The sequence below is a fragment of the Phyllobates terribilis genome, unplaced genomic scaffold (assembly GCF_046119375.1).
Source record: "Phyllobates terribilis strain yellow unplaced genomic scaffold, ASM4611937v1 Scaffold_4__5_contigs__length_816908805, whole genome shotgun sequence".
NCBI lineage: Eukaryota > Metazoa > Chordata > Amphibia > Anura > Dendrobatidae > Phyllobates > Phyllobates terribilis.
In genome coordinates this window covers 645,294,455-645,308,311 of record NW_027362764.1, presented here as the reverse complement: position 1 = coordinate 645,308,311, position 13,857 = coordinate 645,294,455, and the positions used below count along the sequence as shown (strand labels likewise).

At 40.1% G+C, this 13,857-nt stretch overlaps 1 protein-coding gene across 1 annotated transcript in view; it reads left to right on the top strand.

The window, feature by feature from the left end:
* The window catches only part of PREX2 (phosphatidylinositol-3,4,5-trisphosphate dependent Rac exchange factor 2), a 538,104-nt gene that overhangs the window by 430,604 nt on the left and 93,643 nt on the right, over positions 1-13,857 (top strand). The window contains exon 37 of the mRNA XM_073679425.1: positions 2,090-2,280. Within this exon, the coding sequence (XP_073535526.1) occupies positions 2,090-2,280 (191 nt within the window). The remainder of the gene's footprint in view (positions 1-2,089; positions 2,281-13,857) is intronic.

The following is a 13,857-nucleotide window of genomic DNA, read 5'->3' as shown; positions in this document are numbered from 1 at the left end:
GCGGAAGCAGAGGAGCTGCCCAAGTGAACAGGGCCGTCACTTCCACTGTTCACCTACGGTACCGGGAGCAGTTGGGTTTAGGATCTCAGGTTGGGAGGGGACCGGTTGGGGTAGGAGAAGCTAAAAACTAGATTTGATTGACTTTGTCCGAAAAGACTTGCGGCCTAGCGGGAATAACCGGTGACCCCCGCTAGGGCCATATACGGAGTTAAAGAACCAACGTGGTGACTCCCACGATTTGGTGCATCACACTACCTTGAGAGACTTTGCATTATTACTACAAATTTACCATTTGTTATCCCTGTTACTATTCCCTTGTTTAGAACACCTGTTACATATATATATAAACTGTTTATTTCCATGCCTGACTGTCCTCGCCTTGTGTCTCTGTGCGTTGCATTCCGGTACCTGAATTACATAACCATGGATACCTAAGCTACTGCATTGCCCTGCACATGAGGAAAGAGACATAGCGAATCAGAAGAACTATACTACATTTTTAATTGGAGATATTAGCTAATATTATTAATATTATTACACCTTCTACATATTGTGATAGGTTCTTGGAGATGGGAATACCTCTTTAATGCACAATACCATGGTACACTGCTATGTAGATGAAATATGGACATGTGAACAGAGTAACTCATTTTGTTTGTTCAGTATGTGAGAACCTAAAATCCTCTGCACAACGTTGTATTGTCAGCTGAAGGCTTGGACTATACAGCGACTTTGACCACAACACATGTCCTATAGCAAAAGATCACACTATGCAGATGATTCAAAGCTCTGTAGTGTAAGTGACATTGCGACCTTCGAGTTACTGTGACATGCAAGTTATAAAAAATCCAGCAGATTTGGATTTCTTGCCACTTGTGTGTGGAAGCTGCAGCAACTTCCTGCTCTCAATGTGACCATATTCACTTAAATTATGATGCGAAGTACCATCAGCATCATGTCATCTTTGGCCATGTGAAAAGTGTTGTGTCCAAAGTAGCCATGTAGCCCCAGACATAATATGAATCTGGTTACAGAGAGCCCAGGTTAAAGTTGCTGGCTAGAAAATGGATTGAGAATCCTTGATTCTTCCTGTATCATGCAAATAGCCTCTTCAGAGAGGAAGAGAATACTAGTGCCATAAATTGGATGTAGCAATCCTAAAAATCAATATTAACCCTTTAACGAGTCTTGTCACGTGACTTAGTATGAGAAGTCAAACCAGAAACTCCTTTTAAAGACACGTGTTTTGGGGTGTTTGCCCCTCATCAATTCAAAGCAGAAGGTGTGGTTTGGCTAGATGGGAGGCCTCTGACTGGTGGCCTAAGGATTATATTTTTTTCTTGTGGAGATATTAAGCCAGCATAAGGAAACTTATAGGTTAGATAATGCTCCTTTAGGAATTTAAATATGTAAATATCCTCTCCAGAGAGGAAGTGGACTTAAACTCTAGTGGCACTTATCAGGGGTAGCAATTCTGGAAAGTCAATATCGTACCTTTAGCCAGCCTCCATTTACAGATACATGTTTCAGGGTGTTTGTTCCTCATCAGTGCAAAAAAGAAGGTCTGGTTTGCTAGGGCTAGATGAGAGACCTCTGACAGGTGGTTTAAGGAATATGTTTCTCCGTGTGGAGAGTGTCAAGCCAGCATAAGGAGACTTATTGGGGTGAAGTCCACTTCCTTACCTATAAGTGCCACTAGAGTTTCGCAATCATAAAAGTCAATATTGACTCTTTAACAAATCTTGCCACATTTATGTATTATAAAATATGAATTCATGGGCCCTGCTTTACTTGTGCCAGCAGTAGTGGTGGAATAGGATTTTTAAAGCCCTGACTATCACTTCAATTCCTACCTAACTAAATATTGTTGCTGACCATGCACATTTGTTTACCAGTGACTATTTTGAGCAATCATATCACATAGCAAACATCATCTCAATATACTTCCATGAATAAAACAATCACTGAATTCAATGTCTCTGTGGTCTACATATTGTCTACAATACTTTACATTCATTTGTATTGCTTGTATGACATATACTGACATCTATAACAAGAAAATCATCTTTTTTCTTTCTTCATGTTGTAGCTGATGAGGCCGCTCAATGCTTTGGATGAACTGTATCGGCTGGTGGATTCGTTCATACACTCAAAGCGTACAGCAGCCTGCGCCTACACAGCCTGCAGTGCCTCAGGCGTAGGTCTGCTCTCAGTGTCTTCAGAACTTAGCAACCGGCTTGGAGCTTGCCATGTTATAATGTGCAATAGTGGAGTGCACCGGTATGTAAAACCACTGATTTGTTCTTCTCAGTTGTTACATTTATATTTGTAGTATTATCAGTTGCTGAACACGCAAAAAGTTTAAACAACAATATTTCATATAATAGTAAAGAGATACATTTCCTGAATCCTGAGGCAAATAATCATAAGGTACAAGCAATGAGAACACATGGAACTAAATAGTTGGAATGGTAGATTATCATTACACAGTAAAGTCCAGCTAACACATTACATTTTTTGATGAGAATTAGATTCAGAAGAGCTTTACAATGGTTGCCGGGGATAGGCATTTGGAGGAGGGGGAAGTTTGAGAGTGCAATGCCAAGCAGCGAGGGAGTGGTGGAATTGTAAAGTTTTACTTTTTTTAAAGAAAAAAAAAATTATAACCCATTTTGGACCATATATGTTTATTCTTTGAGCTATGAATTTTCTTCCAGAAGGCTTCACTTCTGTTTTTTACAAAAAAATGGCAAATGTAAAAAATAGGCTTTAGACACTACTGTCCATGGCTTATCTTCACCTAACCCAAGAAAAGTTAAATGAAGCTGATCAGAGCCCATGGACCACTGTGTTCACAAGAGCAATACATCCTCTCCATTCTGGGTCTCTAACATAGACCACCATGAATGACAATTTCTTATATGTTTTTGACATGCCAGAAGTAGAGAAAAACAATAGCTATGCTTGTTTTTATTCTTAAATGCAGGATTATTTTGTATCAGCAACATCATACGTCCTGTACATTACAGAATGACATTTTGTCTGACAAAGAAATATTTTTTTCCGCAATTTTTATGAGAAAGTAGGTTTTAGACCAAACTTACTTTTAAAAGTACAAAGCTGACATACATAATAAAAATCATCCCAATGTCTCATTTAACTCTTAATTAGGCATAAAATGAGATGTGTTTAATAGAAAACATTAAGTTTAAAATTAATGAATGTGTTGGTCTATTAGTACGTCCTTTGCAATGGACATTCACAAATGTAGCCGCAATGTTTCTCTTGTGCTTAATTACTTTAGTTAACTTTTATTCTCACATGAGTTACTTGCTTAGGCTTTTTTGTTTTCTTTGATGCCAAATTTACCTTTTTAACCTTTTCAATTCAAAAGTCATGTCATTACATAATCCTAATAGGAGATTTTGTTTTACTAGAGGATACAGATTGGGACAAACTAAAAATAGGAAACTTTCTGGCCTCGATAATATAGTCCTCAAATTAGAAATACAGTACAGACCAAAAGTTTGGACACACCTTCTCATTTAAAGATTTTTCTGTATTTTCATGACTATGAAAATTGTACATTCACACTGAAGGCATCAAAACTATGAATTAACACATGTGGAATTATATACTTAACAAAAAAGTGTGAAACAACTGAAAATATGTCTTATATTCTAGGTTCTTCAAAGTAGCCACCTTTTGCTTTGATGACTGCTTTGCACACTCTTGGCATTCTCTTGATGAGCTTCAAGAGGTAGTCACCGGAAATGGTTTTCACTTCACAGGTGTGCCCTGTCAGGTTTAATAAGTGGGATTTCTTGCCTTATAAATGGGGTTGGGACCATCAGTTGTGTTGTGCAGAAGTCAGGTGGATACACAGCTGATAGTCCTACTGAATAGACTGTTAGAATTTGTATTATGGCAAGAAAAAAGCAGCTAAGTAAAGAAAAACGAGTGGCCATCATTACTTTAAGAAATGAAGGTCAGTCAGTCTGAAAAATTGGGAAAACTTTGAAAGTGTCCCCAAGTGCAGTTGCAGAAACCATCAAGCTCTACAAAGAAACTGGCTCACATGAGGACCGCCCCAAGAAAGGAATACCAAGAGTCACCTCTGCTTCTGAGGATAAGTTTATCCGAGTCACCAGCCTCAGAAATCGCAGGTTAACAGCAGCTCAGATTAGAGACCAGGTCAATGCCACACTGAGTTCTAGCAGCAGACACATCTCTACAATAACTGTTAAGAGGAGACTTTGTGCAGCAGGCCTTCATGGTAAAATAGCTGCTAGGAAACCACTGCTAAGAACAGGCAACAAGCAGAAGAGACTTGTTTGGGCTAAAGAACACAAGGAATGGACATTAGACCAGTGGAAATCTGTGCTTTGGTCTGATGAGTCCAAATTTGAGATCTTTGGTTCCAACCACCGTGTCTTTGTGCGACGCAGAAAAGGTGAACGGATGGACTCTACATGCCTGGTTCCCACCGTGAAGCATGGAGGAGGAGGTGTGATGGTGTGGGGGTGCTTTGCTGGTGACACTGTTGGGGTTTTATTCAAAATTGAAGGCATACTGAACCAGCATGGCTACCACAGCATCTTGCAGCGGCATGCTATTCCATCCGGTTTGCGTTTAGTTGGACCATCATTTATTTTTCAACAGGACAATGACCCCAAACACACCTCCAGGCTGTGTAAGGACTATTTGACCAAGAAGGAGAGTGATGGGGTGCTACGCCAGATGACCTGGCCTCCACAGTCACCAGACCCGAACCCAATCAAGATGGTTTGGGGTGAGCTGGACCGCAGAGTGAAGGCAAAAGGGCCAACAAGTGCTAAGCATCTCTGGGAACTCCTTCTAGATTGTTGGAAGACCATTTCCGGTGACTACCTCTTGAAGCTCAGCAAGAGAATGCCAATAGTGTGCAAAGGAGTCATCAAAGCAAAAGGTGGCTACTTTGAAGAACCTAGGATATAAGACATATTTTCAGTTGTTTCACACTTTTTTGTTAAGTATATAATTCCACATGTGTTAATTCATAGTTTTGATGCCTTCAGTGTGAATGTACAATTTTCATAGTCATGAAAATACAGAAAAATCTTTAAATGAGAAGGTGTGTCCAAACTTTTGGTCTGTACTGTAATTCCACATGTGTTAAATGATAGTTTTGATGCCTTCAGTGTGAATGTACAATTTTCATAGTCATGAAAATACAGAAAAATCTTTAAATGAGAAGCTGTGTCCAAACTTTTGGTCTGTACTTTATATAAAAAAGTGGATAAAGTAATATTATGTGTTTGTTTGATATCATTGTGTTGGTTCTCTATAGCTCAAGTAGGACATTTTCCCCTGAGTTTGGCTGAGTGCCCATTACCCACACAGTAAGCATATGCGCATGCAGTGAACTTTCTTTGCCGTCAGTGCTCATTATAATTGTAAAATCATGCAATAATTAAGTCTGTTTTGAAGTTGTACTAATTTCTAAAATGAGATTGCTTTTTAAACTGGATTAAAATTGTTTGTAATTGTTCTTGTTTCTTTATATTAGCTATAATAAGGCTCAACCTTCAGATTGCCAGTGACATTGTGCTTGCCAATTAACATAAGGTTTGACCATCTGACGGATATGTTCAAGTCATAGGAAAAAGATGACAATCGATCAAGGAAATTTTAATGAAGGCTCTGCCTTAAAAAAAAAAATCACTTTCATGTATTTAGTTCCCTTTGATCTATTTCTCTATGATTTATGTGAAATGTCAAAGGTGTAGATACAGTGGGTCCAAAGGTAGTACTCATATCCAGGCTTTAAAGGTTGTCCAGGCTAAAATCTTTAGGATAGGTTATCAATACTAGATCGGTGGGGGTGCAACACCTGGCACCCCATTGATCTTCTAGCTTTCTCGTTGACACGCGTCTTACGTCGCCGCCCCACCTTTCACTTGGTGGGGTCTCCTTCGGCGCACCATCCTGTTTTACTAGTGTCTTCACCCATTTTCCTTCATCATATTTTGATGGGCAGGTCTTCGCCTTCCACTTCACTCTCTTTAGGAGAGCTGTAGGCTGGCATTTCCTGTTGAGACACTCCCTTTTGTAGGCGTAACCTCTGGAAGGCTGGACGGTTCGTCGCACCCTTTCATATCCTCTATGCCCACGACAGGTGGGACCTTCTTGTCATACTGCACCACTAATTGCCATCTTAGAGTTTGTGTTTGGCGCCTTTTTAGACCACGTTGTGGTTGCCAACTTCCAATTAATGTGAGTCTTCCCCGCATCCTTTTGTTCTTTCTGTTGCGAGACTCGATACTGCCGACTACACCAAGTGTAACATGGTGGGGGGCGGTAGCCGTGGGCGAGGTACTAGTGTTCTATGCCCCAGCACGTTAAATGAAAATGGAGGTCCTGGCTGGGTATGTGGACATTAGCTATGGAGACGTTGCAGGCCGCATGCTGCTGGTGGCTTCGGCTGTCCAGGATAAGGTCTTGCAAAGTTCAATGAGGGAGACCACCATAAACTGTCTTTTACTGAATAGTAACTTGGTGGGAATTGTATACAGCAGATAGCGAGTGCATAACTTCATGCACATTTCTCTTAGTACATGAAACATCTTTATACACATTCCCTCCATCCTTCCCAGAATAACTCAGTTCTGTCTTGATTAGTTCTCTATCTTCACCACAAACAGGCAAAATACTTCAGAAACTTCCCTTTCCCCAATAAAGATACTACAGTCAGTAATTGAGAGTCCTGTACTTCAATCCGCGGTTCCACGTCCTTTTTCCTCTTAGCTACTTTGCCACTATGGCCGTTACTCAACTTCTCTGCTTGTCGACGCCTTGGAACTATCGCGCGGCACACTTTGTCTCACGTTCCCTGTTCTGATCCTTCCCATTACCTTCTGGACTTGCAAGCTCATTATTGTGTTTCTAGGTTTCCTGCCCTCAGATCCCGTATCCAGAGAATCCTTCACACTTTCTGTCACTTTCTCTTGCCTCTTTCCTGGATCTCGCTATCTGTTCCCTCAGTCTACACTCACCCCAGGGACACCCACGTAGTGTTGAGCGAGTATGTATCATTAACCCTTTCAGCAAGTACGCTAGGGTGCTCGCCGAGTATTTTGGCGTGCTCGGCATTTCTTTTACTGTCGCCGCGGTTGCAAGTGTCACGGCTGTTAGACAGCTGTGACACATGCAGGGATTGTCTGTCAAACAGGCCATGCCTGCATGTGTCACAACTGTCTAATAGCTGTGACACTTGCAGCCGTGGTGATAGTAAAAGAAATGCCGAGCACTCCAAAATACACGGCGAGCAACCGAGCATGCTCGCCAAAAGGGTTAATGATACATACTCACTCAACACTATACCTGCGTCATGCGGCTCTGCTTAGTTATCAGACTGATGGTCTGCTTCTCCTTCATGCTGGGCACTATCTGACTTCCTCACAGGAAACTGTATCTGTCACTTCACTTTATCCCCTCCCACTCTGGGTTAGTCCCCTGTTAACTTCCTGCTATTGGGCAGAGCTCAACCTATCACTAACACACATTACTAAACATGTCACACATAAAATATACTGCAACAATACACGTGTCTTTCAGGGGAAACATGGGCAACACCTCTATCTTCTTACAAAAGGTCCTGTTTAAGTGGATATCTCAACTAATTGGGGAAATCAAAATCTGAATTTGAATTTACAGTTAATCATTTATTTGCAATATTTTATATTCAATAATATGAATTCATGCCGCAGAACTGATTTTTTTAAAAACGAATCTGCCACATGTGAACATAGCTATTGATAGCTGGATCCAATTACAAATGGTCTATGTGTGGACATGCATTATTGTGCACTGCTTATTATTACCTTGAAACTTCCATTTTTTATGTGTGGGTTGAGAGCTAGAGACAGTATTCAGCTGCACAGAGCAAAATTTCTGGATGTCTATGAATTAGATGTAACAAAGCCATATGCTGAGAAGCAAATCAAGATTTCTATTTTAATTTCAGGAGCAAAGTGCTCTAATAGGATACATGTTTCTTGGCTTTGATGGGTGTCCATAAAATTGTCCATGTATATATAGGGTTACGTACACCCCTATTATCCCACACTGTATGAGTGTCTCAAACCCAATAATTTCTTCTTGTTGCCGTTTATTCTTGGTTCATATAAAGATGTTAGTTCCCCAGCAGCCATGAGAAGTAAGATGTTATCATGAAGGGTTTTAGCTGGAGTAACTCGCGGCCTCAGCTGATAAGATGGACAGCTTGCCTTGTCAGAAGACATAATATACTACATACTCTTGACAATGCATCAGTTTAACAGTATTGACCTTAAAAATACATAAAATACCTTTATATACAAAGAAATGGACTAGGAGGTGATAAGGGAAGACTTATGTGCTTCTTTTGGATTGTTTAAAATGTCACTAATATGTATATATGTATAAAGTGTGTATATGTGTGTGTGTATGCATATATGTATGTATGTATGTATATGTATATATTGATAGATCGGCTCACGTGGTTGCATATAGAGGTAGACACAAGAATACTGTCTCTTTAAATCATCTATGGTTTATTAAGGGAACTGCATAAACCACGGCAACATTAGCAAAACAAACACAGCCTTCCCGGCCTAACAGGAAAAACAAAACATAACGTATGGCACCGTCCTTGTTGCTACGGGTAACTGCCCGATTCAGGAACAAACAACCGTAGGTTTAGCTTTCCTTCACATGACAAAGTAGCTCCAGTGCTTGTGTCTCCAGACACACCCCAAACCAAATGCTCTAAAGCAGGGTTCCCCAACTCCAGTCCTCAAGGCCCACCAACAGGTCATGTTTTCAGGATTTCCTTAGTATTGCACAGGTGATGGAATTATTGCCTGTGCAGGTGATGCAATTATCACCTGTGTAATACTAAGGAAATCCTGAAAACATGACCTGTTGGTGGGCCTTGAGGACTGAAGTTGGGGAACCCTGCTCTAAAGGGCTGGGAATTTATCCTCTAACCTGCTCCCTCTCTACAGGTGTTTAATCACCCTACTACTAAACATGGCTGATTAACCCCTTTTCCTTTGTGTGCTGAAACCTTTTTCCTATGTTTAATTACTGGAGCTAACAATCTCAGTGCTACATATCTCCCCTCCAGTACTTTGCCAGTGACTTTGTCACAATATATTTAAATATATTTATTTTTAGTAGGTAAAAAGGATTTTTTCTTTCTATCCGTGTTTTCTTATGTGTCATTTTAGTAATAACTGTATTTTTGTTTATTAAAGAGGATGTTGGGGATTATAAAAGCATGACGAATTTCTTCCAATTACAGCGTCATGCCTGCCAATAAGCTGTATGGAGTATAGCAGCTCTGCCTTATTGACGTCAATGGTGTTAAGCAGACACAATCCATAGCAAGTTGTAACACTTTTCTAAAAGAAAGTGGCCTTGGTTTTCTAATTTTGGCCAACCACTTATTCATAATAACAGCCCTAAATGATCAATGTTTGCAATTTGACAGAAGCATTTTATTTTGTAACTTGGAACGCAAAATAGAAATAAATTGCTTCAAAGTGAACATGAAATAACTAGACATAGAAGATCCTAAAAAAGGTAAAACCATAAACAGCTAAAAATGGACCAAAGACTAATTAAACAGATTTTAAAAGAAAAAAAACTATAATGTTTTATCTTATTTAGCGGTGAGGAGGCAAAAAAAGTTAAATTTAGGGTACTGATCCATATGACATGAGGAGAGTTCATTGACTATTATTTCCACTACTTAAAATGCACCTATTGTCCGCTGGATAAATACAAAATATAAAAGCGCAATCCTATATAGCACATGACACCTATACTATTTTACACTTTTCTTACCAGTTGTTTTTAAGCCTTTCTCTGCTAACCTACTCCCGAAGCACTTTTATCTTCCTTTAAAAAGCATGGCTCAAGTACTGTTCTGAGCTTCCAGCAGTATGTACTCCTGACTTCCTTTCTCTTACTTCCCATAATGCAGATCATTATATGAAACCAAAATGTATATATATTGAGTTAGTGCAAATCAATTTACATAATCCGGTCAAACGGCTACATCAGTAATCTTGAGAACCGCCTCTTACCTGATCAGATCTTCTGCTCCTCTTTTGATTAGCCAGCCTAGCATGAAGTTATTGTTTTGGGATGATGCACATGTGATGCCGCACGAGGCCAAGCCAGCTAATCAAAAGAAGAGCCATATCAGCCATCATATAGGAGGTGGCTCTCCGGGTGCCCACTCAGCGGCAACAGATTACTGACATGGCCAATGGACCAGGTCCTGCGAGTCTGTTCTGGTTGCATCAACTTGCACACTGTTTTTAAAGGAACTCAGCAGAGAGGTTGTTCCAAACATCATGGAGAACTAACCACAGATCTGTGGATGTAGGTTTTTGCAAGTCCTTCTGTCTCTTCATGTAATCACAGACAGACTCGATGATGTTGAGATCAGGGCTCTGTGGGGGCCATATCATCACTTCCTTGTACTTCCTTATTCTGAGGATAATTCTCAATGACATTGACTGTATGGTTGTGGTTGTTGTCATGCTGCAATATAAATTTTGGTTATGTACAGTAGCTTTGTCTAGTTTTGAGCTTATTCTGCTACTGTGATACAATAAGGTCTGTTAGTGCTTATTCTGAAGTCTACATTGTTAAAATTGTATTTGCCTATAGAGATAACAAGACTCAAGTGAGCAACGTACAGGAGAACTGCTCTGGAAATAGGTTATAGTGGAGAATATGGCCTGGTGGTGTTGAAGGACTGATAAGTCCAGCAGTGGTTAATAGGGGGTGCAGGTGAACAGCCAACTACTGTTAAGAAATCAGTGAACTGACTGAGATCTCAGGAGTTAACTCCTCAGACTGGAATGTTGTAGCTGCTATGCATACTCAGCCCTGGTGTTCGATATCTCATTGCAGGAGAATGACAGCAGATAGATAAAGCCAGTCAATTGCAAACTTGCTTATTAAGCTGTCAAACTATACCAATTTCCTAACATGAGAATGCCCCTTTAACTCTGACAACTATTTTAAGACTGTCATGTAGGTCTGCCATCCTTAGATGCTCAGACTAATAGCTTCCCAGATGAGGTAGTGATATGGTTTACAAAATTATGGGATCACACAGGAAAAATCAACTTTAAAAAATAGAAATTTAGATATAAGCCTATGTACTTGAAAAGGTTCTTGTTTCATTAGGTTCTGTGTTGTTTCTTTAACTTTTATGACCTGCTTCCTGTGACATTACTGCTTGTGAAGCTGCAAGTTCAGAGCTCAGTGGGTGTTACCTTTTGAAGCATTTTCTCTTTTCTTTAGCCTGTGTGATTGTGCCTCTTCAGTTTTGACATTCATACACTGACATGGCTTTTCATGTGCTACGATTTATAAAAACATGCTGCAATTTATCACATGCTGTGTGTGAATAAGGCTAAGTGCCCACGATGCAGAAATGCTCCGGATTTTTTCCTGAGCGTTTCTGCATCTCCCTGGCAGAAAAAACGCATGCGGATTGTACATGCGGATTGTACATGCGGATTGTACATGCGAATTGTACATGCGGATTGTACATGTGTTTTTCCTGCCAGGGACATGCGGATGTGAAGCGTTCTTCACATGCATTTCCGCATGCGGGTTATCAAGCGTTTTCCAAGCGATTTTAGCATCACCTGGAAAGTGCTTGACAACTTGGTCACACTATATAAATCCATGCAAAGGGCATGGATTTATATACTGTGACCTTAAACAATGTTAAAAAATAAATAAATCTATACTTACCTTCTGATGGCCCCCGCAGTCTTGCTTCGCTCCGTCCTGGTTTGCCGGCAGCTCGCGGTAAACTACACTGAAGGACCTGCCGTTACATGACTATGACGTCAGCGCAGGTCCTTCAGTCCACCGCAATCTGCCGGCAAGTGAAGACAAGGAGACCGGGGGCCATCAGAAGGTAAATATGATATTTATTTTTTATTTTATTCTTTTTTTTACAGGTTCTATGGTACCCGGGTCCGGAGGAGAGTCTCCTCTCCTCCACACCCGGGTACCATCCGCACATTGAAACGCTTGGATTCCGCATGTACAGATGCAGTGATGCAGAATCCAAGCGATTCAATGCAAGTCAATGGCGGTGAAAACGCAGCGCTTCTGCAAAATAATTGGTAGTGCTGCGGTTTTTTTTCCGCAATGATAATCCGCAGCGGAAATTTCCGCAGCATGTACACAGCACATGCGGATTATCATTGGGGAATATGGCAGGCCTTCTACCATGCGTTTTTAAGCGTTTCTGCAGCGTTTTTGCCGCTGCGGAAACGCTTAAAAAACGCATCGTGGGCACACAGCCTCACACTGACCTCCAGTGACCATAGATGCCTACACATTGCTCTGATGTAGGTTAGCAAGAATAAAGCGACAAGAGGGCAGGGGAAATACAATTTGGACGGTCAGACTACAAGTTCATGTAGTGTTTACCAAAAAGCAGCAATTGCATCAACCTGGTGCATAAAGGTCTATATGGAATCTGTATACAGAAAGTGGTAGGACATTTTAAATAAAGACTAAGAAATATTTGCAGCATTGCTTCATGTCTTTACTTTTAGAAGTGGTAAGCAAAGCCTTTATTTGTTAATTTGATTCTAAATGAGAGATGCTGCATCAGTAACTGCAGTCTTTGGGGCATCCTACAATGATTCTTCAACCAAATCTCCAATGGATAAAATATATTCACTTTGCAAATTTACTGTAATAATTAACCAACTTGGTAGAAAACCTTTGGCTATTAGTCAGTCACCCTTTGTAACCCTGGAGTATAGTGAATATCTGGAAACTAATAGCTGTGTGTAGCTTCTTCCCGCACTCAACATATGTAGTGCCAATTTCAGCTCATTTACTGTACACAGGGGCATCAGGAGATGGATTCTTCGCTAATACATCTACTCTCTTATGAATGGCAATGAACAGATGTACTCAGATTAACCAGACTGAAAAATGTATATGCTAATTGTTAATAACTGATATACTGTAATGCTAAAATCTGCATATTTAATGTAAATGATATGGAAGGAATTAATTGCCTGTTTAAGGCTGCAGTAAAACATGATTAAAGAAAAGTAGGTTGTAATTATGTAAGCAATAATTATTGTAATGAGGTCTAATTGTGTGGTTAATGAAGATAAGTGAATGTAATCTTGTATAATGTTTCTCTAGAGTTCTCTTAGGCGATTTGTCACATTAGGAAAGCTAGATGATGAACACAATGGTAAATGGCGTGTGTGGTAACTTGACTTGTTTAGGTGGACAGTGGTAGTGAAATCTGTGATGCAATGATTGACAAAGAATACAGCGGATACATACAGGTGCATCTCACTAAATTAGAATATCATCAAAAAGTTAATTTATTTCAGTTCTTTAATACAAAAAGTGAAACTCATATATTATATAGAATCATTACAAACAGAGTGATCTATTTCAAGTGTTTATTTCTCTTAATGTTGACGATTATGGCTTACAGCCAATGAAAACACAAAAGTCATTATCTCAGTAAACTAAAATAATTAACAAAAAAACACCTGCAAAGGCTTCCTAAGCATTTAAAAAGGTCCCTTAGTCTGTTTCAGTAGGCTCAACAATCATGGGGAAGACTGACTTGACAGATGTCCAAAAGGCCATCAATGACACACTCCACAAGGTCCCAGAGTTCCAATTTTCATTTGGAAATTAAGGTCCCAGAGTCTAGAGGAAGAGTGAAGAGGCCACAATCCAAGCTGCTTGAGGTCTAGTGTGAAGCTTCCACAATCAGTGATGGTTTGGGGAGCCATGTCATCTGCTGGTGTA